At 36.6% G+C, this 26,508-nt stretch overlaps 1 protein-coding gene across 1 annotated transcript; it reads left to right on the top strand.

Annotated features, from left to right (window-relative positions):
- The first annotated feature begins 6,894 nt into the window (after positions 1-6,894).
- On the top strand, positions 6,895-24,715 carry rnf217 (ring finger protein 217). The gene is made up of 4 exons (XM_073852785.1): positions 6,895-7,812; positions 22,287-22,517; positions 22,953-23,117; positions 24,500-24,715. The coding sequence occupies exons 1-4, from the start codon at positions 6,964-6,966 to the stop codon at positions 24,713-24,715; spliced, it is 1,461 nt and encodes a 486-aa protein (XP_073708886.1). The 5' UTR covers positions 6,895-6,963.
- The last annotated feature ends 1,793 nt before the right edge of the window (positions 24,716-26,508 follow it).

The raw sequence follows: 26,508 nt of genomic DNA, 5'->3' as shown, positions 1-26,508 counted from the left end.
CTTTTTTTTCTCCAATATATCTATATTTTATTCGTTTTTGCTTCGATTTTAGTTTGATTAACTTGATTTCGTTAAGGTAAACTAAAGAAAATAATAAAAAATAGAAATATTTTTCCAATTTCTTTTTTATTTATTTTATTTTTAGTCTATCAAGTTAAATTATATAAAAAAGCTAATGAGAAAATGAGAAATGTAGCTTTAATTATTTTTTTTAATTTAAGTAATTTTTTATTTATGTATTTATTTATTTATAGTCTTATTTTAGTCTTTCAAGTTGCGAAATGAAATGAAAATGTGATTGTAATTTTATGATGTGATGTAGTTCATTAAGGTAAGCTAAAAATAATATTAATAATAAAAAAAATCTGAAATGTTCTAAATGTTTTTCCAATTGTTATTTATTTATTTACATTTCTTTTTTTACGTTTTTTTTTTCTTTCTCATTTTAAATTTAATTTAACTTGATGGACTAAAATAAGATTAAAAATAAATAAATACATTATCATATCATTTAATTTGATGGACTAAAAATTAATAAATAAATATTTTAAAACTATTAAAAATCTCAACTAGTTTTATTTTTTTTATTTTAGTTTTAGTTAAAGCTTTAAATTTAGTCCATTAAGGTAAGCTAAAAAAAAAAAAAATAAATACAAATATTAGAAATGTTTTTCCCATTTTTAAAATATGCATTTATTTATTTATATTTCTTTTTTCCCAATATGTTTGACATATTTTCTATTTTTTTTAATCTGTTTTAGTTTTATTAATTTAGTCCATTAAGGTAAGCTAAAAAAAAACTAATGAAAATAATAATAAATAATAATTTATTTTATTTTAATATCATTAATACTAATACTACTATTTCTAGATCTATTATTCATAATAATAATAAAAATAAGAAATATTAGAATTTTTTTTTCAATTTTTAAATATTTATTATTCATTCGTTATTTATTTTTTCCAATGTCTATATAGCCTATTTTGTTCATTTTTATTAGTTTTATTTTAGTCCATTAAGATAAGCTTAAATAATTCAAAAATCTAAAATCAGAAAAATCAGAAATAAAATATTAGTAATATTTTTCCCATTTTAAAAATATTTATATATTTATTCATACATTCATTTAGCATTTTTGTCTTATTTTAGACTATGAAGTCAAATTAAATGAAGGTGAGAAATTTTTTTCTTTTTTTTTTTTTCAAATCAACTTAAACTACATCAAACAAACAGTAAATTTGCTTTTGAATGTAATTAAGAGCCTGCAAGCTTATGTCGGAATAAATGCATCTAGTTAAGACAGTGAATCCTTTCTTGGAACAGAAAAGAGGGGGAGGTTGCCTCATGGAACACTTTGTTCCCTCTTCAGCAGATACCCGGTCTAAAGAAGTAAGAGTTAAGAAGGGGGAAAAAATCAGTTGAAACTGAGATCTACTCTATGTGTGCACCTTGCTTTGAACTGCACATGGAGGTCACGTCATAATCTGTAAAGCCCCACAACGTTTAGAGCCATTGATGATGTGCGAAAAACCCAGCGTGAAAATAGAGATCAATTTTGCTTCAATAACTAGAGGGATAAATCTAGCATCCTATCTCCACGTTCCATTCTGTACAAAGACAGTAGGGCGTTTTAAGGAGCACAGAGGGCTTGTGCTGTGGAAGGAGGTGATATATAGGGATGAAAGACCAGATTTTGCTACAGAACCCTGCTGCTGACACTGAAGTTGTTCTCCGCACTTTTTGATGGCATAAGCACTCCCTCCCATTAGCTTATCGTTTCAGCCCTGTCCATCAAACCCTGAGTCTGGGCTCTGTGCCACAAACCCCATAAGTAGTTGAATCATTATTATGATGCATAATATTTTATCTGCAGTATTAATGGGAACACTGTACAAAATGTAATGACTTACCACAGGAATTAATCATTTAATTGCTGGCTTCTCAGTACAACATTTATGAAGTTTTCAGGAACAAACTGTTCACCTTATTCTTCAGTGCAAAAGTAAGCATATGGGCGAGACTTCCGGTTCATTACGAACGTGCAGTAAACAGTAAAATTGTTTGTACTACAAACCAGTAGTAGAATTAATTACGATAATACAATAACATATTGTGGTAAGACACACCAATTTAAATATCAAGCAACAAAACTGTTTGTTTTGTAGAGATAAAAGTAGCTGGACGTGGATGAGACCGGAAGCCAGACCCATAAAATGTGGCTGAGCTTGTACAGCGAAAATAAGGCGAATTATAATTTGATTATTAAAGCTACACTATAATGTTTTATGTTTAGGCCCTCTAGCGGTTAAAAATAAAACTGTTTCCTTAACTGTCTTTTATTTGTGCTTCAGCTCTGCTCCTCTGCCCGATATGTACATGGATAGCCTACCTTATAAGCGGATAGACATGTAAATAACGGTTATTTGGTTATATTGGTTTGCCGTTTTTAATGGTTATCCTAGTTTTTATCCAGTCACCTCGTTCGTCGTGACAAGCTTTTAGCTTCGCTGCTTCACGCGTCACGTGACAGCATGAACGACTGAGGTATTTTCCCGCGAATTCCGCCCCTACAGCTCAAATGAATAAATAAGTCCTTTTTTCGGTTTAGTGTTATTTTAATTATTATAATAGTTATTATAATTCTAATATACTACTGGTTGGTAGTATAAATGTGATGATTCCTGTGAGCTACGGACTTGAATGCTATGCAGCTTGAAGAAGTGTGCTCTTGTTTTTAATAATGATCTGATGCAGCATTGTAGCTTGCCAAATGTTAAAGGATTACTCCATTTCCAAAATAAAAATTTCCTGATAATTTACTCACCCGCATTTCATCCAAGAGGTTCATGTCTTTCTTTCTTCAGTCGCTTTAATGTCAAGGATGCATGCTTGTGCAGCGACCAGGAGCGTGGTAGCGTTGAGTGTATTGGCATTTTTATGTTGGTTTTATGTGTTTTAATTTAATAACACTATGGAGTGGAGATAGACTATTAGCCTATGCTTAAAGGGATAGTTCACCCAAAAATGAAAATTTGGTGTTTATCTGCTTACCCCCAGGGCATCCAAGATGTTTCTTCAGTAGAACACAAACCAAGATTTTTAACTCAAACCGTTGCAGTCTGTCAGTCATCTAATGCAGTGGTTTTCAATCCTGGTCCTGGGGACCCACTGCTCTGCACATTTGTATGTATCCCTTATCTGACACACTCAGTTAAGTACATGGATCTCTCTCCTAATGAGCTGATGATCTGTATCAGAATAAGAGAGACACACAAAATGTGCCCAGGACCAGGATTGAAAACCACTGATCTAATGGCAGTCAATGGTTACCAAATCTTTAAGAGTAAAAAAAAAAACATACACAGACAAAACCAAATTAAACCATGCAGCTTGTGATGATACATTTAGGTCTTAAGTCACATAACGATCGGTCTGTGCAAATTTAAATTTTTGGGTGAACTATCCCTTTAATTCAAACAGGAAAGATGTAGTTTTTAATTTAATATAAACCTTAATGTGTTACTAATGTTGTGTATTGTCTGTTTTGTATGTGGTGTAAATACAAAATCATGCTCCAGAAAAAACTGCCCCAAAGAGGGGCAATAAAGTTTAATAACAACAGCAACAACAAAGACATTTTTTGAGGAATACATAGCAGGATTTTCTCCATAGGGGGACTTTAATGGTGCTCAATGAATTGAAGGTTAAAAATGCAGAAGGTTAAAAGTACCGACCCAGTGTTTACAAAGTGAACGTGCAAGGAGGGTCAAACACCCTGTACAAAAACGGTAAAACACTGATGTAGGATGATTTTGAATTTCGAGGAGAAAATAAGATGGGAGTTGAACTGAAGTGCACAGTGTACGCATACGCATCACAGAGCTAGACCAGATGAGCATTTGTAGTTAAAAAGTATAAAAAAAATTTTTTTTAAGAAAATGACTGATCGTTTAGCTAGATAAGACACTTATTCCTTGGCTGGGATCGTTTAGAGACCCTTGAAGCTGCATTTATTAATGCATTGAAGTCCACTATATGGAGAAAAATCCTGGAATATTTTCCTCAAAAAACTTAATTTCTTTGCAACTGAAGAAAGAAAGACATGAATATCTTGGATGACATGGGAGTAAATTATCAGGATTTTTTTATTCTGAAAGTGCAGTAATCCTTTAAAATGAGCAAAAAAAAAAAAAAAAAAAAATTAAAGGTAAGACCTAAACCACTAGCAACAACCAAGAACACCAAAAGCATCATGCTGAAAAAAAAAAACACTTCTTTGTATCCAACCTTTTGCATCCACTTTGGCACTAAAATGCCAGAAAATATGAATATAAATGTCTCAAAGCAGAGGCAGGAAGGGACTCATTGCTTCTACAACTTAAGCAAGGCTCTGAGTAGCACGGGATTTGGTTGCTTTGAACGCGTGGCGCGTGTTTGAATGCGTTCTGTGACATTGTGACCCCTCTTTGGTTCATCACAGATAATAACAGATGGTCACTCCTTAGATATTTTAAAATTAGCCCCTTAACAGATGGACTTTTAAGCATGACTAATATCCGTGATTTTGATTTATTAATTAATGACGGGTTTGTGTCACGCTTTTATAAATTGCCACACAACAGTGACTATTTGTCAAACATGCTCCATTTAAAAAGCCATCTTGGGAAGTGGTGCACTTTCTGTTATTTCAAGGAAAGAATAGCCTAGAATCTTGTGTTTAGAAGTGCTTGCATTATATGAAGCAAAGTGTGGACTGTTTACTAATGTATATCAATAAATAAAAAGTGAAATTCTTAACATGCTACATAACTTATGCAACACGTTGACTTTATAGAGTGTCTTCACGACGCGTCATCAATCAGCCATATCGGCGACACTGAATGTAAGCAATGAACTGAACTAAACTTGCATGTTTTGCTCATTATTGCTGCTGAAAATGATCAATTATTGTAATGTTTTGGGTTGTACTAATCATTCACACCAGGAAAAAACATTTGGAGTCTTATAGACTGCCAAAAGTTATAACAAATCAAGGAGAAGAGTGCAATAAACTGAGTTTATGGTTGGTCAGACTGAACCAGGATTTCCAGGGCATGAATCTAGACAACATTCATGTTAGTTTTTTATCATTTCCAGTCAGGTAGGTGAAATATTAGGCTAATATATTTATTAATACTGCTTGTATGCATCTTTACCATCTATTAACTTTAGTTTGTCAAAATACTGCACCCTTTCCTGCTTACTAAGTCCTTCTCTATATGATTTAGCAGCTTCCACATATTTTTCCATGGTTTAGACAGCATAAATGTGACCCTGGACCACAAAACCAGTCATAAGGTTAAATTTGACAAAACTGAGATATATACATCATATGAAAGCTCAATAAATAAGCTTTCTATTGATATATAGTTTGTTAGGATAGGACGATATTTGGCCGAGATACATCTATTTGAAAATCTGGAATCTAAGGGTGCAATAAAATCAAAATACTGAGAAAATCACCTTTAAAGTTGTCCAAATTAAGTTCTTAACAATGCATATTACTAATCAAAAATTACATTTTGATAGGTTTACAGTAGGAATTTTTACAAAAAATCTTAATGTAACATGATCTTTACTTAATTTCCTAATGATTGAAAAATCAATAATTTTGACCCATACAATGTATTTTTGGCTATTGCTACAAATATACCCCAGCGACTTAAGACTGGTTTTGTGGTCCAGGGTCACAAATTAGCAGAACAACATAATCAGTAGTACATTAACCGTGCAATCCATGCTGTTTACATCCGAGTATCACCAGTACAGCCACACATCCTGGTAACTGACCAAATCATGACGTAGGCCTATGTGCAAACCCTCTGTTATTAATATCTTTAGCAATGGCAACTATTTTTGATTTCCTTTTTGCTTGTAGATAAAATGTAAAGCTGACCTTAGAATGCTTAAAGATGCTGTGATTGTGCAAATAACAGGGACCCTGGGGCCTCTTTATCCTAAAGGAGATCAACAAGGTGGCGCAGCATGTCGATTCAGCATGTACAACGTGCCCAAGTGACCTATTACTGGGTTAATTTACCTTTTACTCCTCTAAAGAAACATCACACTCAGCATTTGCTTATGTCGTTCTTTTTCTAACATTCTTAGCCTCTGAAGCAGAACCAATCTAAAGCATGCAAATTGAGATTCGTTTTTACCTTACGCTCTACCTCCCTCTAGTGTCTAAACACATTAAATTAATCAAGATAAGACTGACAGGAGAAAAAAGGGTAGGATTACTAAAGATTTATACAATTTTGCAACTCAATAATTACAACACTGTAGTCTACGATAAGATAGATAACAATGAATCATTCTCAGTGGTAATACAATCAAGAATTCTATTCGATTTGATTCATTTCTAAGAATGTTCAAACGTTTTGTAATCTTGTTATATAAGTTATGTTTATAATTGAAATAAAAATAGAAACATATGACGATTTTTTTCTGCAACTACATGCTGTACGCTGCTACTATTTGTATTTTTTAGGCTATTAGAATAATTAAAATAATTATTAAGCTATAATTAGGTACCCCGCGCATTTAATAGGTTATAAACAGTACTAGTTTTCACCTACAGAGCCTAAACGAAAGTAGAATAACGCCCGGCTGCGAATTTATAAATCCTACTATGCTGAAGGATGCTATTAATATTCAAAATCAAAGTCTTTGCCATTGGAAGAAAATGACATGACGTCATAGCCGCCGAATGTATATTCATAAGTTAACCATGTACCATTGGAACGTTTTCAGACAACGTCAACGTGGCCTAATTAATATTCATGAGCTAAGGCTTCGCCGTAGTAGGATTCGTGATTTCGGACCCGGAAGTGGTGTAATAGTTACTCGCTCTGTGTTTAGTTTGTGAGTTTGAAAGCGGACTGTGTGTGTTTTGGCACAAATGGAAAGTTGACCGCTCGGGAATGGAAGATGAGTCTTCCGTACGTGTGAATGTCACTGCTCAAAATATGCCCGGTTATACTGGACGCGACGGGGAATCTGTCCATGTATCCAGCGGGACACGGAGCACTGATTTCGGCCGGGATGTCCGCAGCAGCGACGCGAAGGTGCCATCATCATTATCGTTATCCTCGAAGGATGTTTTGGAATTTCATAAACACAAACATGAGCCAGGAGGCAATAATAGGGAAAATAACGAGAGGGAAAACATAAGAGCAGTGGACATTTTAAGAAGGAATTTTGGTTCAACTATCAAAGATCCAGAAGACCTGGAGAAAGTAAGATTTGACATCAAACTGAACGACCTGGATCATGAAAAGGATGATGAAAGGAAGCAATGTAGCACAAAAAGTCTCCAGCAAAACATGGAGAGCAACTCAGGATTGGTAGATCCTGATGGGAATCATCATATTGATTATAATATTGATTTGAAGAGTGGTGAAGATCCTAGCCAATCAAAAGAGCACGTTTACTGCACTGTATACTGTATTGCCAATGATAATTATAGGATACCTGTGGAGAAAACTGAGAAATCTGATCATGAAACTACATCATCATCATCAACATCAGATGTGCTTGTTTTACCTCCCACCGACTTGCCAAATTCAGAATTGGACCATGATCACTATCCAGAGCCCTACACAATCGCCGACCTGATGCTGTCCGGAATAAACAGTTCTTATAACACTGACAACAGTTTATCTGTTGTGTTAACATGTCGTATTTGTCTTGACGACAAACAAACCATACCGCTACACTGTTGCAAAAATGCAGTTTGTGAAGAATGTCTGAAAAGATACATCATCTCGCAGGTATCCACATATGCATCTCAATGCAAGTTTTCTTTCTTTTCAGCATTGAATAAAATATGGTTTAAAGGGATGTTCCTTTGTGTCTGAAACCACCTTTAAAGTGGACTGATGCAAACCTAATATGCCTCAACATGCCAGCAATGAGAATTAAGCTGTATAACTAAAGCTTTGCTTTATACCCTGGTATAGTGACGGTAATATTGAATGATTACCATGTTTATGGTCTTTACAAGGTGCTACTACAAGCATGTTTTGTTGGATGATCACCTGTCAGTCAGCCTGACATTTGCTTTTCTTAATTGTTTGTCTTCTATTTATAGCACGTTTCTGTTTGTTAATGGAGAAGTTCTCCATTGTGTTTGTAAAAACGTTCTCAGACTGTCCTGTCCTGCTTTGGAGAAGTGATGCATTTCCTGTGTTGCTTAGACTGACCCGTGTGGTCATCACAGACTTGGAAATGTTAGTTTTAGTCATTTTCATACTCCCTTCGCCGCAGAGCAGAGGCCCTTATTGTGTAACACAATACAGTCATGTCTGTGTGATATAAAAAAGCATGACCATTTCTAAGTTCCTCACAGAGATACATGACACACCAGCGTGTGTTTAAACGAGTCTCGTCGGGGCTTTCGTTAAACTTTAAAAAATGGAACTTATTTGTTTACGGTCAACTAGTCATCCTATTATTTTTATTTTCACATTTTAATGGTGTTTTAATTTGCATGTGGTACTTTAGCCAGACATTTTGCATGGTAAAAACCTCTTGGAAAAGCTGCATCTTTAAGTTAATCCCATTTTAAGCATCACCACTATTGATATTTTTAGAGGGGTTTGAGACAGCATATTACGTTTAAAACAGTTTAGCTTTTAAACTTCTTAAGAGCCATTTGATTGGACTCAATCTAGCTGTTTTTGAACAGAAGAACAAGAGCGGGTATTTTTACTGCTTTCAGAAGACGAGTGTGACTAGAATTGCAGTTGTATCTGAAGATTACATACATTGAAAAGGTGGCCTAAGAAATGTGTCGGATCGTGTCAGGTGATCCCCAAAATGTGAAGGGTTAGATAACTAAAAAAATTTAAATTCTGCAGTTATTCACTCAACCTAACCGAGGAACCTCGTTTTAAAACTTGCATGACTTACTTTCTTCTATGCAACACAAAATTAGATATTTTAGGGTGTGTTCACACTTGTAGTGCAGTTCATTTGGTTCGGACCAAAAAGCAAAATGGTACATTTGGACCTGGTCCGCTTAGCGTTCAAACTGGCATTTTTTTCAGCGAACCTAAAGATACAGAAACTAAAGGCATAGTGATATGAATGCCGAGACCTTCTTTGGTCCACTTTTGGTGCGCACTCAAGTGCGATTCACACCTGCCCAAACGAACCGCACCAAGAGGGAAAATGAAATCTAGTGCGATTCAACCGCACTAAATGAGGCAGGTGTGAAAACACCCTTAGCTGAACCTAAAGATACAGAAACTAAAGGCATAGTGATATGTTCACAACCTGATTGGTTGGGTTGAATGACATGTATTTTGTAATGAAACTCACTAAACATTCCAAACTAAAGGAAAAAGTGCGTTCGACTTAAAGTGGTGCTCCGGGTGTATGACATCAAAGTACCCATTTACTGATCGGTCTGCTGATCACCGCTTTAAGTCGAATACACACAGTGCTGTCTGCTGGACTAAGGGCGCTCATTGTTGCGTGCATATAATTTTATTTTCACCACCTGCAAACTCACAAAGAGCTTATAAAAGGCACTTTACCTTCTCGTTGCTCCACGTTTGCTCTCTGCTTGTTTTGTTTTGGATACACTGCTTGTTCCCTTCATGAAATCATGTCGCATAGCATTGCATCTTGTCATGACTTCCTGTTTTTGGTTAGTTTAGAAGTATTTGGTCTGTTTTGCGTTCATACTTCATTCGAACTGCACCAGAGTTTGTTTGAAAGTGGACCAAGACCCATCTTCTTAGGGTGCTTTCACATCTGTGGTTTTGTTCATTTGGTCCGGACCAAGGGCAACAAATGATACATTGTAGCATTGTTCTGCCGTTTTGGGTTATTTTCACACCACACTGATTGCTCTGGTCCGAACCAGTTGAAACGAACCAAAATGCAGAGTGATGCACAACATCCACATCACTCGTTGGCCAGATGTGTCATTGAACGTATTTTCTAAACTGCTAAACAATGAGAAGATTACGGTGTTCTTGTGAGTTTTCGAAAGTTGGGACCTAATATGATCATCAGACCAAATTTATGAGGCTCCGCACCTCCTCACAACTCCAAGTTTGTTCGCGAGCTGCCATGAGGCTATGTTGCTAAAGCGCTAACTGTCAACTAGGGCTGCACGATTAATCGCACGATGTTGTGACAACTTGTGAGGCACGTTTAGTCAATGAAGCTGGTACTTTAGTAGTAAATCTGACAAGCTACGCCAAAGTCCCTTTAAGGCAAGTCATGTCACTCGGCGGCCATCTTTGAAACGCTACTTGGGCATGCAAGTGCAGCTCCTATCTGTTTGAATGGGGAAACATCAAATTCTCCAAAACTGTTCACAAAGCTGACGATTAAATTTCATATCTTAAATCTCCACAGAAATCCAACAAGAACTGCCTAATGAATATGGTTCCTTGTGCTCCAATAGCGTTAAAAAAACACTTATTTTTCCGGCTAAATGAGCCAGTGCACATGCGCAGTACTGAGCGCACGTCTTAGAGCGCCGACAGTTTCTATAGCAACCAGGACTTCTAACGGCAGCTGCAGTGATGTGCTGACTTTACTAATCAACGATTGGCTCTTTCACTAAGAAGGCGGGGCTTTGCGGCCATAATGAGCGTTGCATTTTTCCCCATTCAAAACTACACGAGTGACACGTCTTGGGTATTCTATAGTCTTTGGCTACGCCAAATCAGTGATTTACGTCTCTGTGTATTAATTGCCATTCCAGCTGAACACACGTGATGGAGATTTACTACTAATCAAAGTACCGGCTTCATTGACTAAACACGCCTCACAACATCATGCGATTAATCGTGCAGCCCTACTGTCAACAAATACTTGTCCTCATCCCATAATGAACAGCACAGCTGACTACGGCAGCTGGATTAGTCCAAAAAGGCGCAGTACTTTTTGCGGTTGGGTCTGTTCGAGTTCGGATCATGTTCTCACCATAAACGAACCGCTCCGGTGTTCGTTTGGAAGCATACCGAGACCACCTCTTCAAGGAGGTCTTGGTACGCTTCTTTGGTCCACTTTTGGTGCGCACTCAAGTGCGATTCACACCTGCCCAAAACGAACCACACCAAGAGGGAAAATGAAATTTAGTGCGATTCAACCGCACTAAATGAGGCAGGTGTGAAAACACCCTTAGCGGTATGGCAGCGTTCACATCTACTCAAATGAACCGCACTAACAAAGCAATCGCATCAGAGTTTGTTAAAATCGAGCCAAACATGACAAGTGTGAACACACCTGTTATGGTTCAAACAACCCCATTCTCTGGGGGTAATAATCTTTAAAACTTCACCTACCTTGACATACCTTGTCTCATGATGAAAACATACCTCTGGGAACTTTTTCACAGGATGTGAAATACATACCAAGTAGGGGTGGGCGATATGACCTAAAATTTATATCACGGTATTTTTCATCTTTTGAACGGTGCCGGTATAATATCACGGTATTATGTTCCTGGTCTTGTTAAGAAGATCACAAATATTGTCTCTGTTCTAGAGCGATACTCTCAAAGCCATTGCTGTGTGTGAGTGCAACACTTCAACTACCTTCTGGCCATTGAAACGGTCCAACTCAGGCCCTTCAATGCTGATGAATAAGAGCCACTGAGATGTGGCTTCTCCAGTCAAGTCAATTTGTTAATTGAACTGAAACCCCTATGAGGTAGTGCTAGTAATAGTTCAGCAAGTAATAATGATCAGCAAGATTTCTGTCTTAATTTTTATAGTGTCGTCCATGAAAATGAGGCTCAGAGGTGCCATGAGTGCAATTAAATCTATAAATTCATGTTGAGATTAGTGTTTTTAAAATAAAATTTGGAATCCACAAGTATTTAAGATTTCAATAACTGAAAGGATCTGTCAGCAGGTGGCGGCAAGACACTGAAATTATTTACTGAATCGTATTGTTCATTTGATTCGTTAGAACACATGGTTCATTCAAGTGACTCTCATTATGAATGGGAAATTGAATCATTTCACTAGATTAGTTTAAAACGCATGTTCACTTATAAAGGAAACACCGCTGTGTTTGATTGGAGAACGGCGCATCTTCAGCAGTGTGTCTTGTTCCAGAATAAATTTTGACTACGAAACAGACCAAAATCGGGCATAGTGTTATTCTCAGACAATCTAAGTCACTTAATAATAACGTCTCGTTTATTTAACAGCTGTATTAAATTAATATCTCATTTAAAAACTCCCATAAAAATATTAAAAGCTGTTCCTCATCTTAGTTTGCGATATCACAAAGCTCTATTATAATCAACGACACTCTCTGTACTGCGATCAATCTCTTATACTATCTACACTTTGTTTATAGAAGGAATGAGGTATGAGATATGTCTCTGATACATTACTTTGCTGTGAGCCTAGACACTTCGGCGTTTGGCTTTTCGGTGCATTTAGAACTTGCACAACAGGAACAAAGCAGCGATCGTATTTATCTCCGCCATGTCAATCGCGCCGTGTTGTTATTCGCGCGAGTGATGGGGAAACCTCCCGCGGATAAACTAGAGTGAGTGACGGGATGCGCATGCTCGCTTGACGTTTGGTGTGAACGCACTGACTGTATGTGCGCATGCAATTGACAACCAGTCGCAGGCAAATTAAACTTTAGTGCCTTATTATTTAGAATGAGCTATTGTTGATGTAAATGCAGCCGTTCAAGGCACATAATAGATTTATTACGGTATTGACGGTATTAGAAAATCCATGTCGTGGCGCAATGCCACACCGGTGTTAACTATGATACCGGTGTACCGCCCACCCCTAATACCAAGTACATATCACTGCAGTTTCCAACAGAATTTAACATTAGAGGCGGTAAAACATTGAGCACTTGTTATTGTTTTTGTACACGGTTATGATTACAGCTCCATATTTTTCCATTTTCCGGACATAACAAGCTTGCTCGGTAGCTCAGTAAGCATGGAATTGGACTTAGGGTGCACAATCCTTGGGTACGAATCCTGTGAAAAACCTGACTCACAATGAAAGAGCTGAAAGATGAGAGATCGAAAAACAAGCTAAAATGGCATGCTTGCGATTGCGCATTTACATCACATTCACTTTTTTTCATACTATCGAGTAGGTTTAGGTGTAGTGCAGATGTTACCTTATTTTAAAACGTCATGGAGCATTAGAGTTATAGCGCCACTCAAAAAACATTTCAAGTCAGAACTGCGGTTTGACACTTATAAAACCAAAGTCACATAAAACGTGTCATGTGTACATTCATCTATTCCAGGAAAAAAATACTCTTAAAAAAACACCTAAGTACCACCCAGTGGACATTTCACATTGTATATGTCACGAAACGTAAATGGCATTACATATTTCGCATCTTGCAAAAAAGTTCCCAGAGATACGTTTTCATCATGAGATCAGGCTGCAAGGGTGAATAAATGATGACAGAATTTAAATTTTTCTTTGAACTTCTTTGAAAATATATAGTTTTTCACATCCCTAGTTTGGACGAAATCCTATAATATCAGGTTCTTAGAAAGAGGAAGAGGTCTAGAAAAGTTTTTTTTTCTACCCAGTGGTGGTGAGTCATGTCGCTGGCAAGGAGAGGAAGAACTTGTGCTGTAATTGATTGCTTAATCACTGAGCTCAGCCTCTCTGTGCCCTAATTACATTACATGACTGTTGGCTGGAAGGTCTGTGTGTGGTTTGCAGGCAACATAGAAACAATTTGCCCTTCTGGAGGGATCTTGTGGTCATAATCGAGTAACGTTGGCTTGCCTGTTGCTCCTCTCTTCTCAAATCAGATTTATTGCCCCCATGAATGATCTCGGGGGTCAGGCAGAGGTTGATGTGATAATGATAGCCATCCTTTGTGGCCGAAGGTATTGGTCAGGTTTTGTCTCATTCATGCTCAAGCATTAATCTTAACCAGTTTAGCTGCAAGCCAAGACCTTTTTCTGGACTGTGTTCTGGAGTGCACAATTATTATGATGATGCTGCCAAAAAGAATTTTGTTTATATAGCTGCTTGCAGATATATCGCCACTCCTCCCATTGTTGCAACGTGTGTTTTGCTATTCATGGACGTACTGTAAAAAGCTGATTACCTGTAAAACCTGTCTGTTTGAATCGTATCCAATGACAGCTTTACAGCTGTGTGCAGCATCATAACAAGGTGGTGTAATGCGTTAGCTCTTAGTTTTTGGTTCTGGCTACTTGAAAGCATCAAAAAAATCCCACTTTCTGTAAGCATTAGGCTTAAAAATGTGCAATCTATGACTAGAAATGATTAATTTTAAGACATAAGCCACCCAAAAATATTTCTATCATCATTTACTCACCCTTATGTTGCCCTCATTGAGTTGCAACTTTCATCAAAATATCATCTTTTATTTTCATGTGAACTGTTCCTTGAACATCTGAGTTTATGAGTTAAGTCTTCCCTTTTGTTGTATGATTCGAATTATCATTATGCACTTTTCTGCTCTTTGAAGGTGACATTCAGCAATCCTGCTTTTACTGCAATCATTTTAGGCTTGTGTGGTGCATGATTTTAAAAGCAATTTAGATAATACGAATATATGAGATCAAATGAACGCTGTGAATAGGGTTTGTAAGCAGATGAAAGGAAAGGGCGATCGGTTAATGCGCACTTTTACTGAAGAGAAATGGTGAGAGGTTTGCACTACAAAAGACTCATTTAAATAGCTAATATTTAACTTCGCCGAGCCACTGTTTCTCATTTCAGCCCTTTGTGTTGGGTTTGGCAAATGGGGCGGCTGGTCTAAATGTCAGGTGCCTATGGCAAGGGCGTTTGGTTCATTCTTAGGAGTAATATTTCAGAAAAACTGGCTCGTACTGGGTTCTTAGTGGTCCACTTAGGAGATTTAAAGAGATTTTATAGTCGTAATATACAAGTTCAGGATTAACAAATGTTATGTCAAAACTATTTTTTTAATGCTTTTGAAATTAATGTCGTGTATTAAGTGTTGTGTGCTGTTTAGAACTGAAATCAATACAGGATCAGTAACTGTAATCTTTCATATATAGCCTAATTTTTTAACAGAAATATTCATTTTGTAGGTGTGATAACATGTTTATGGTTAAGTATAAACTGGCCTACAAACTTAAAATCATAGCCACCGACAACATATGGAGTATTTCATCTAAGAATTAATTTAAGGTTTGAGATCTACAAATTTGTTTTGATTTTTGTAGTTATTAGTATATTTTTAGCAGCTTTGATGAATAAAGAGACACATTCTTAGAGCTGTCTAGTGTGTTAACAGCGCTTGGCTCGGTAAACTATTTCTAAGAGTCTTTCTAAATGCATTCCCTTTAAAGCAGCACTGCTACAGCCATCAAAACATTGCTTTTATAACAATTACAATAAATTACAATTACTGTCAGACCTCAAAACGGCTGCTCTAAGTAATGTTTCAGTTATTATGCATAAACTGTGACTTCTTCAGTCTGTGCTATTTTTTGATTCTTGTTCTAAGTAAAAAAAACAAAAAAAAAAGCAAAGCTTATTTTCAGCATCATGAAAGTATCAAGTTAAAAATAGTTTAGCAGTTTGTTATAAATATGAGATCCATGATTCCTGCATTCCATTCCATTTTGTTGGGCCCAGTCCAGCTGTTTTTGAACCCAAGCATGCAGTCTATGTAAACTCCCTAGAAAACAGTGTCTGTTGGACCCTAATCATCTTAATTATTTAGCTTTTCTTTAAGACAGACTAGTCATTCAGACAACCCTAACTACTGTGTGCATGGAGGTTTAAAGTCTGTTCACGCAAAAGACGATACTATAAAATATCAATAAAGATATGGTTCTAAGTCAAACCAAAATTTATTCAGACACCTTCAACATTTCTCATGTTATCACAGTTTATTCACTATAGTTTAGAAAGTGGTGATAAAATATGACAAGAACTCAGTTAAACTGTGTTAGAACAAACTTATCTTAATAATGTCAGATAACTTTGATAGAAAGGTGTATGTAATGGATTACAATCAACCATAAATCCAGTTAATATGACAATATTTTCACAACTGTCAATACTTGGTTGACTAATTACCAAGAAATGCTTAATTTTGTTCAGTCTGTGAAGTAAAAAGGTTGCATTAGCAATTAAAGAAAAACACTTAAGCAAAACATGGTCAGGTCAAACTGACCAAAAAATTTTACGTCCCAAATTTTACTAGTAGTCCACTGCATGAAGAATTTTTAGGTATAATATGTCACAGTTTACTTTATTTTTATGTCCTCACTTACATAAATGAACTTTAGTGTCCTGCAGCCACTAGTAAAAATATCAAAAATATATCTGGTGTCTGAATATTTTTTGGTTTGACTGTATGTTGTTTATTAATATAAATCAATAATTTGATTCAAAAAGTATAAAGTTATCTAAACAGCAATGTGGTACTGCATGGTAACAATTTTTAATGAATTTAAATGAGCATGAACGAGTCAAAATTAAATATTTGGGTTTTTTTTGGAGGTTGCAACATATGTTACTTCAGTTTGAGTGATGAAATTCCTTTTGTGTGACTGTCTATGAATTTTTGATCTCTTAAATGAAAAGTGACACAATTCCTAAAATCTGAATGTTGCCCAACCCTGATGCACAGGAACTCAGTTTTACCAAGCCTTTTTTATTAATAATAGTCAGAAATGTTAAATGACAGAAAATGGCTGAAGGAGTGACGGTCAACCTATTTCATAATCCTCTACCCATGTTTTGGAGCACACTATTTTGTATTTTACTAAAGGATTTTACTCTGCTGACAGGAACATTTATAGTCATGTCTGCTTTGGCGTTGTAAAAGCAGCATTTAAAAAGGCAAAGTACTGGAGTGATTCCTAAAAAAAAATGGAAATGTCTGTCTGCTTTTGCATTTTGGCTTTAATGTACAGTATATATGCCTCAGTAGATTTGATATTTTCATAAAGAATCAGATTGTGTGAAGGAAAAACTATAATTAAGCTAGTTTCAGGTTCAACTAGGGTGTGATTTTTAAAGATGCATTTATGGATTCAAATACAGCTTGATGAAATGCAACGAAAAATGTCTAAATAATACAGCGCTTGTGGCAAAGTGCTCAAAAAAGAGGTTGAGAGGTGATAAAGCGGCCTAATATGTTTGTCTAAATTCGTATGAGTCTAGCATAGGGAGTTTTTTGAGAAAGTTTTACCTGCTGCTTTGGCATTGTAAAGTATTGGAGTGATTCCTAAAAAATTAGAACTGTCTCTCTGCTTTAGCATTTTGCCTTTGATGTACAATACAGGATATGCCTCAGTAGATTTGATATTTTAAAGGGAATAAGATTGTGTGAAGGTTTGGTAGAAGATTTGTGTAGTTGGTTTCACTGACCTTTCGTAGGCTTGCAGATTAACCAATCTGAAGTGTACTGTATGAATGTATAGAGTTTCTGCTAGACTGAATATTGCCTACAACCTACTGTAATTGAGATGTATGAGGCCTTAGATTAAAATATGTAATGCAGCGCTGAGATGAGGTGATGCAGAAAATCTGCTGAGAAAATGTTTGATTACTTTTTTGTAGATGCTATACTGAAAGTGTTTGGATATGCAATTTGAACTCGCCGTTCAGCTTTCTCATGGTTTCTCATGCGGTTTGTGTGTTGCGTATGCAGCATAGTTTTCTTAAAAGTCATCTAAGGACAGGACTGCTCTTCTAGATTAGGTTAATCTGTACCCGGTTAGTGCTAACATTAGAAATGAGATGTGAAAGATGAGTGCCACTAGTACACTTTCATATCTGTTCTGCACTTTTCCAACAGCAATTTGGTTGCTGACTGAGTGTTTACTCTAATAAATCTGATTTGTTCTTAACAGACATGTGGTTGGTCTCAAAGAGTGAGTGTCACATCCATCAAAAAGATATCTCCCCAAGAAGATAGCCCACCTCAAGAGGTGGTGCTGGTCAATCAGAAAACATGTCAAAGTTAATACAGGATGCCAGCGTGTGACACGGCAGGCTGAAAATCAGACTCTCCATCCATACTGAGAGGATTGTTCACGCCTGCCGTGGGTGCTGAGTGCCGGTGTTGTGCTAGCTGTACGGTTGGCCTATTAGCAGCAGGCTGACAGGTGTAATAAGGACCGGTGGGTGGCCCTGGGGGAGTGCTAGCACTGCTGTCACCAGTTGGTGCCACGTACTCAGGTAAGGGCTCTCATGGGAGTGCCAGATCTCATTAGGATCCCAAAGTAAACTCCAAGCACACCAGGCTCTCAGAATCTCACCTGCTGCGAGCACAAGACTCCACACAATCAGCCACGAGAGTCCTTCTCTCAACATGAGCATTGTTAGTGCTGTTTACCAAGACGGTCTTTTGCATTAGTCAGGTGCATCATTTAGAAATGACTCAAGCAGCCTCTCCAAACTAGTACAAGCCTGTTCTAGAAGAAGTTAGGTAGGCTAAAGCTGTGTCCAAAATGATGTACGATGCATTATGCACTAATACTATGCATTATGTAGTGCATGAGGTTTAAAAGTTTGTTTTGTGTTCCACCATTAGAGCAGCAACAGTTGAGTCTCCAACATTCCACACTCATTTCTTTTTGTGTGCGTTTTTTAATTACTCTCTGAATTTCCAGTGAGATTTACTACAAAATGAATAATAATAGCGCATAGGTATGCAAATTGGGATGCACCTTAACGGGATAGTTCACCTAAAAATGAAAATTACGATTTACTCACTCTCAAGTAGGGATGGGCGGTATGACGGAATATATCATTACCACGAAATAAAGAGATTTTTTTTATTCCGAGTATGCCGAGAAATGTAAATAAGTGCCCGTTCAAATATCAATACCTATCGGCATCTTTCCACCACTTATGTGTACAGTAAATTTTTACACATGAGAATACGATTCAACTTAGATGTGTAAGCAGTTGTGGTAATCAACATGGTTTGTTAAAGCGAATCTATCCTGTATATGAGGCAAAATAACTAAATATAGTTGAGGTAAAAAGTTTACACCCCCCTTTCAGAATCTGCAAAATGTTAATTATTTTATCAAAATAAGTGGGATTGTACAAAATGCATGTTATTGTTTATTTATTACTGACCTGAATAAGATATTTACATATAGATGTTTACATATAGTCCACAAAAGAAAAGTTGAATTTATAAAAATTATCCTGTTCAAAAATTTACATCTCCTTGATCCTTAAAGGAGAACTCCGGTGTGATATTGACCTAAAGTGTATTGAATCATGATACCGAGTGTGAACGTACCTTGCATATCTCATCTCGGTTTGTGTCCAGCAGTCCGAAATCTGGGGTCAGTTAGCCGATGCTCACAACAGGTTGTCAATGAGAGTCAACAGGGCATCGGAATAGCCATGTAAATAAATCACTGTTTTACGCCATTTACGAGGCACAAAGTAGCTCCACACTTCATTGGTAGACTTCCAAGGGCCCTGACATTTAAAACAAGACATTGAGAACTCAGAAAAAGCACCGGTAGTTTATTTACAAGTAGATTTATACAGACATTTTCCACCAGGAACAGACCGGTCGCTGCCATCTTAAATTTAGTCACAATAAGTCGAGTGTCGAGCACGAAGGAAACTACAACCTGATAAGTTGATAACCTGATAAATTCCTTGGTGCTCGACACTCGACTTATCGTGACTAAGTTCAAGATGGCGGCGACCGGATTTTCTCTTCCAGGTACTGTCTGTATAAATCTTCTTGTAAATAAACTACCGGTGCTACCGGTGAGTTCTCAATGTCTCGTTTTAAATGTCAGGGCCCTTGGAAGTCTACCAATGAAGTGTGGAGCTACTTTGTGCCTCGTAAATGGCGTAAAACAGTGATTTATTTACATGGCTATTCCGATGCCCTGTTGACTCTCATTGACAACCTTTTGTGAGCATCGGCTAACTGACCCCAGATTTCGGACAGCAGGACACAAACCGAGATGAGATATGCAAGGTACGTTCACACTCGGTATCATGATTCAATACATTTTAGGTCAAAATCACACCGGAGTTCTCCTTTAATACTGTGTTGTTACCTGAATGATCCACAGCTGTTTTTTGTTTGTCTGTTTGTTTAGTGATAGTTGTTCATAAGTCCCTTGTTTGTCCTGAACAGTTAAACTGCCTGCTGTTCTTAAGAAAAATCCCACAAATTCTTTGGTTTTCCAGCCTTTTTTTGAATTTGAACCCTTTCCAACAATGACTGTATGATTTTGGATGATCTTTTCACACTGAGGAGAACTGGGGGACTCATGCAACTATTACAGAAGGTTCAAATTGTTAACTGATGCTTCAGAAGGAAAAACCATGCATTAATAGCCGGGGGATGAAAACTTTTAAACAGAATGGAGATGTGTACATTTTTCTTATTTTGCCTAAATATCATATTTTCTTCATTTAATACTGCCCTTCAGAGGCTACAGAAGATTATTTACATTAGTTACAAGTTTCTCAGAAGACAAAATAAGTTACATTTATCCTGATTTTCAAATTCAAGAAGTTGTCACCCCCAGCTCTTTTTTGCCCCCTTTTTAAAACGGGGTAACTATTATTTTCTCTTGTGGACTATATGTAAACATCTTTTACGTGAAATATCTTATTCAGGTCAGTACTAAATAAACAATAACATGCATTTTTTATGATCCCTCTTATTTTGGTAAAATAATTAACATTTTGCAGATTCTGAAAGAGGGATGTAAACGTTTGACCTCAGCTGTATTGAGAATGCAACAATGCGTATTATATTTTTCTAACTCCAAACGATGGACACTGATCAGTTCCAGCTGATAATAACCTTCTGTGATTTGATACGTCTCTCAAATTAATGATGTTGTAATAAAAATAATGACTTGGTTAAAAAGGTGTGTATAATTGAAATAACAGTGTATACTGCATAATTAAGCTAGTTTCAGGTTCAACTTGCCCTAAAGAGTTTCTCAGTTTTTTAAATATGCATTTATGTATTCGAAAACAGCTCAACAAAGTGAAAAAATGTCTAAATAATACAATGCTTGTGGCAAAGTGCATGTTAAGAGGTGATAATACAGCCAAATATGTCTGTCTGAATGTATGTGAGTCTAGCGGTGGAGCTGTGAAGGAGACATAACTCTTCTAAAAGGTTTTACCATGCAAAATGACTTCCAGCTCAAGCAAAGCACACTAGCGCCACCCCTAAAAATATTTGTTAAAAATCTATCTGACTAAATGACTAATCAGCTGCTGTATGACTGGTCGATTGTTGTGACTCATCGCTAAAAGTAACTCTTGTTCTGTGACACATTTACAGGATTAACCCAAACTCAAGAGCTTCCACAGAAAAGTATATTTTAGTGATACTGATAAGTAACTGTGGGTGGTAATTGTTATCAGCCTTTTCTGGTGCTCACATCATGACAGACAGAATCCAGTCTGGTCTATTTTAGGTCCAGATTGCATTGCTTCCAGATGTCATGGCAGATTTTATTCTAGCTGATTCGTAACTACTCAAGATGTGCCTGATTTGAAGTTTCTTGACTAGTCTCTTTGCTTGTCACTTCAGATAATGTCCCAGTTGATATCCCAGCATAAAAACAGGAGGGCGGAGAGTAGATTAGTTCTCGCAATGGAAATGCTCAGTAATCCTGTTGTCCCAGAGGGGGAACGAAGGAAGATGGGTGGGGAACCAGAGGCAGGACGTACAGTAATCCTGTCACAGGGGAAGTGGCGATAGTCATAGTCCTGCAGCTGTAGGGCTACACCAAAGCCCTGCTATGTGAACAATGAGAATGAAATGGATCTCACTGATCCATGAGATCCCTTTAGGAGACTGGGAAAGGTCATTTAACATGAATCCATTTATCAACAAATCATACCGCATTCAGCCTGTGCAAACTAGCCCCTAGGGTCTGTTCTTTCCTGCTGAGCCCTCTTCAATCACATATTACCATACTTCAGTGATTGTTTGAGAAGGTGACGTTGATCGTTGACTTGGAAGTACCTCAGGTACAGTGCTGCTTGTACAGTGGCTATTTGAGTTGCTTGTGTACACAGATCGTTTGGACTTCCTGCTGCTTCTATCCTCGCTTGTAATCACTGATTAAAACCCACCATTTCCAAGAACGCTAAATCACACTCCACACGTCACTGTACAGTTAACAGTTTTCAAACAGAGTGGATTACATATTTAACCTCATGTAAGGTCATGCAAAGGTTTACCGCTGGATTAATGCTGCAGCCTTTAACGTATTTGCCTGATTGCATGTTATTTTAAGGTTCACGTGGGTCGGGCACACTTGGTGTGTCCCATCACAGAGTGCAGTGGTTTCTTGGAGGAGAGCTTGGTGATTTCAAACCTGTCCAGTGAAGAGCTGGCAAAATACAAGTACTTCTTGGAACTGAGCAGACTGGACTCCAGCACGAAGCCGTGTCCCCAGTGCAGCCTGTTTACTTCCTTGAAGGGTCATAGCCAGCAGACGGCCACCAAGAGTGAACATAAGTATAAGGTCTGGTTTTTCTCAAGTTGTCCATTCTGTAGTTAAAGGGATAGTTCACCCAAAAATGAAAATGTGATGTTTATCTGCTTACCCCCAGAGCAGCCAAGATGTAGGTGACTTTGTTTCTTTAGTAGAAAACAAACGAAGATTTTTAACTCAAACCGGTGCAGTCTGTCAGCCATATAATGGCAGTGGATGGGCACCAAACCTTTAAAAGTAAAAAACATGCACAGATAAATCCAAATTACACCCTGCAGCTCATGACGATACATTGATGTCCTAAGACATGAAACGATCAGGTATAGAATTTTCATATTTGGGTGAACTCTTCCTATAAAAACATTAGAATGTGGAATTATTTGTCTAAACTCTGAATAAAAGTGACTTGCTTTGCCAAAGGCTTTCTTGAATAAGTCTGTCTGTCTCTTTAAATATTCCCCACAGATTCAGTGCACAAAGTGCCAGTTTGTCTGGTGTTTTAAATGCCACGCGCCCTGGCATGAAGGCCTGAAGTGTCGAGACTACAGGAAAGGAGACAAACTGTTGCGTCACTGGGCCAGTGTCATCGAACATGGCCAGAGGAATGCTCAGAAGTGTCCACGTTGCAAGGTAATAAACATGCTGTAAAAAATGTATATTGAAAACTGGATTTTCATCAATTTTTTGACATACTCTAATGTTGATAATACCACATTTGGTATGGTATTAACATCAGAACCATGAGTGTATTAACGTTTACACATTAGCTTTTTTTTACCATATTATTAAATCTGACTCACTTCTTAAAGGTACAGTAGCAAAATAAAATCTTCTTAAAGGGATAGTTAACTCAAAAATGAAAATTCTGTTATTAATTTCTTACGCTCATGTCGTTCCAAACTCGTAAGACCTTCATTCATCTTTGAAAGACAAATTAAGATATTTTTGATAAAATCAGAGAGCTTTTTGACCCTGCATAGACAGCAATGCAACTGACACATTCAATGCTCAGACAGGTAGTAAGGACGTCGATAAAATAGTCTATGTGACATAAATGGTTCAGTGTTTTTACTACCTTTCTGGGCCTTGAACGTGGTAGTACCATTTCATCAAAAATATCCAAAAGATGAACAAAGGTCCTATGAGTTTGAAACTGCATGAGGGTGAGTAATTGATTATAGAATTTAAATTTTTTGGGTGAACTATCCCTTTAATTTTAATTTACTTTCAGTCAGAGAGAGGATGGAAAACACATCTGTCAGTTGAGTTTCAAAGTGCAAGAAACTTTACTAGCCTTCAGGGAAAAAATAAAACTGCAATGTAAAATATGGCCCATATAAATTAATAGGAGTTACATAGTTCAGATAAACAGTCAGTCTTTGTAAAAACTGAATGTTCCCGTCTGAGATAGTGAAGAAGGATTGTGTTTATTGTGTGTTTTTCTTTTCCTTTCCTCCTGTCTGACTATAATTATGGTCTTGGGAAACATGGCATTCCAGTCATAAGACGTCATAAAACTGGGGTCTGAGTGATTCTGAATAAAAGTTGAAAACTCGAGACCATTTTCTCTCCACTGACACAATTTCCAGAGATCAACAAGTTCTACAAGGCGTTGCTGTTTTCCATCCAGACATGTGCGTTCATGGTGCTTTGGAGGATACATCGTTACACAAGTGTTTGGCATAGTGCACATACCTGAGCCAGATACCTGAGGGCTTAGCAAAGATCTTTCCATTGAGAAACTTCCCTTTCTGAATGAGTTTCTCAACCCATAACTGAGAAGTGCATTATTTGCTGGAATAATTGCAGAGTAATCATTGTATATTATTATTTTGTGAGCTTTAGACTTTCACTAATTGTACATTGTACATGTCAGTCATTGGCCTAGATTAAAGAAAATCTGCCCCACTAGTTCACACAATTGAGTAGAAAGTGAAAAAATAAATAGCTGGATGGTACATCATTGTGAATTGATTACTCATTGCCAATTTATTTCTTCTCTATACCAACAGATTCACATTCAGAGAACGGAGGGCTGTGATCACATGTCCTGCACGCAGTGCAACACTAACTTTTGTTATCGATGTGGGGAGAAGTACAGGCATCTGCGCTTCTTTGGGGACCACACCTCCAACCTGAGCGTGTTTGGATGCAAGTACCGCTACCTGCCTGAGAAACCCCATCTGCGCCGGCTGGTCCGAGGCTCTGTTTGTAGTGAGTGTGCATAAGCAGAGGACACAACTTGATTTTAGTCTCTTTGGAATACTGGTAGGGCCCTACGAAATCCGTTTTATTATTTTCCGAATTCCGTTTTATGTTTACGAAATTCAGCTTTTTTCCATTTTAATATTTTTGTAGTCTCTGTTTTAATAGTTAAATTACAAAATATTAAACAAGAAGCATGTCTAATTAATTGAAATCTTGAAACTCACACAATTTAACAGCAATTTATTAAAAATTTGACAAAAATAAAAAATTGTAAGGCCCTGTGAAATATTTTATTTTATTTTTCTTAAATTCAGTTTTATTTTTTATCAGATTCTGTGTTTTCCATTCATTTTCTGGATTCCATTTTAATGGTTTCATTAAATTTTAATAAGCAAAATCATCTGTAATTATTTGATTTTATATAATATAATATATATATATATATAATTTTTTTTTTTTTTTTTAAGAAATACTGTTTTTTATATTTTTCTTGTAAATAAATTCTGGTAAATATTCCTTAAAAAATTATGTTTTAATAATAACTTTATTGTTAGTAGTACTATCATTAAATTTAGTAATATTTTTGTCACAATTTCTTCAAACCTAACTTTTATTTTGATGGGTTGCTGTGAAAACCTTTAAGTTTCTGTTTGTATTTGATATGATAGTTTGTCTTAAACATAATCTCTAGAACCACTCTGAGAGTTACTTCATGAGAACTTCATTTATTTTATGTCTTCATGTACTTATAAAACACCACAAGCATCACATGCAATTCAGTATGTGTGTATGAAACTGCACATCTGCGCCATTCATTCACACAGAGACACGCAGAACATGCAGGATTCATATTTAAAAAATATTTTTGCATCTTAATATTTACAGACACAAGTCCATATCGTGTTTTGATGTAAGTGTGCTGACCTACTTATTCATCCAAAATTTGGCAAATATCATGAAATTTTGCGTTATACAGTAAATTACATTTTAATGACTGGATTCCATCCGCTTTTTTTCGCATTGTGGAAATCATAGGGCCCTTAGAAACAAAACATTGGTTTATCTTGAGCTTTCTTGTCTATTTGTTATCATAATGTGCTTTTAGGTGCTCTGATAACATGCTTGTTTCCAATATGCAAGTATTTTACTGTTTATACTGTTGAAGTCAAAAGTTTACATACACCTTGCAGAATCTTCAAAATGTGAATTATTTTGCCAAAATACAAATGCATGTTATTTTTTATTTAGCACTGGCCTGAAATAGATATTTTGAATAAAAGACGTTCAACATATTTTTACATACACTTGATTCTTAATACTGTGTTGTTACCTGAATGATCCACACCTTTTTTTGTTTAGTGATAGTTCTTCATGAATCCCTTTGGTTATCCTGAACAGATAAACTGCCTGCTGTTCTTCAGGTCCCACAAATTCTTTGGTTTTTCAGCATTTTTGTGTCTTTGAACCCTTTCCAAGAATGACTGTATGATTATAAGATCCATCTTTTCACACTGAAAACAACTGAGGGACTCATATGCAACTATTACAGAAGGTTCAAATGCGAGGTGAGATCTTTTTGTATTTGAAGATCAGGGTAAATTTAACTTATTTTGTCTTTTGGGAAACATGTATGTATCTTCTGTAGCTTCTGAAGGCCAGCACTAAATTAAAAAAAAGTATATATTTAAGCAAAATAAGAAAAATTTACACATCCTCATTCTGTTCAAAAGTTTACACCCTTAGATCTTAATGCACCGTTTTTCCTTCTCAAGCATCAGTGAGTGTCTGAACCTTCTGTAATAGTTGCATATGA

This window comes from Garra rufa, chromosome 13, assembly GCF_049309525.1.
Source record: "Garra rufa chromosome 13, GarRuf1.0, whole genome shotgun sequence".
NCBI classification, from domain to species: Eukaryota; Metazoa; Chordata; class Actinopteri; order Cypriniformes; family Cyprinidae; genus Garra; species Garra rufa.
Note: the sequence above shows the minus strand (reverse complement) of the source record. Positions and strands in the feature narration are given on the sequence as shown.

What these genes read in the sequence shown, in the direction of transcription:
- rnf217 (XM_073852785.1), top strand. Translation starts at nt 6,964, where the DNA reads ATGGAAGATGAGTCTTCCGTACGTGTGAATGTCACTGCTCAAAATATG. An exon ending in AAAGATACATCATCTCGCAG is followed by an intron (nt 7,813 to 22,286) that starts GTATCCACATAT and finishes TGTTATTTTAAG; the next exon opens with GTTCACGTGGGTCGGGCACA. An exon ending in AGAAGTGTCCACGTTGCAAG is followed by an intron (nt 23,118 to 24,499) that starts GTAATAAACATG and finishes CTATACCAACAG; the next exon opens with ATTCACATTCAGAGAACGGA.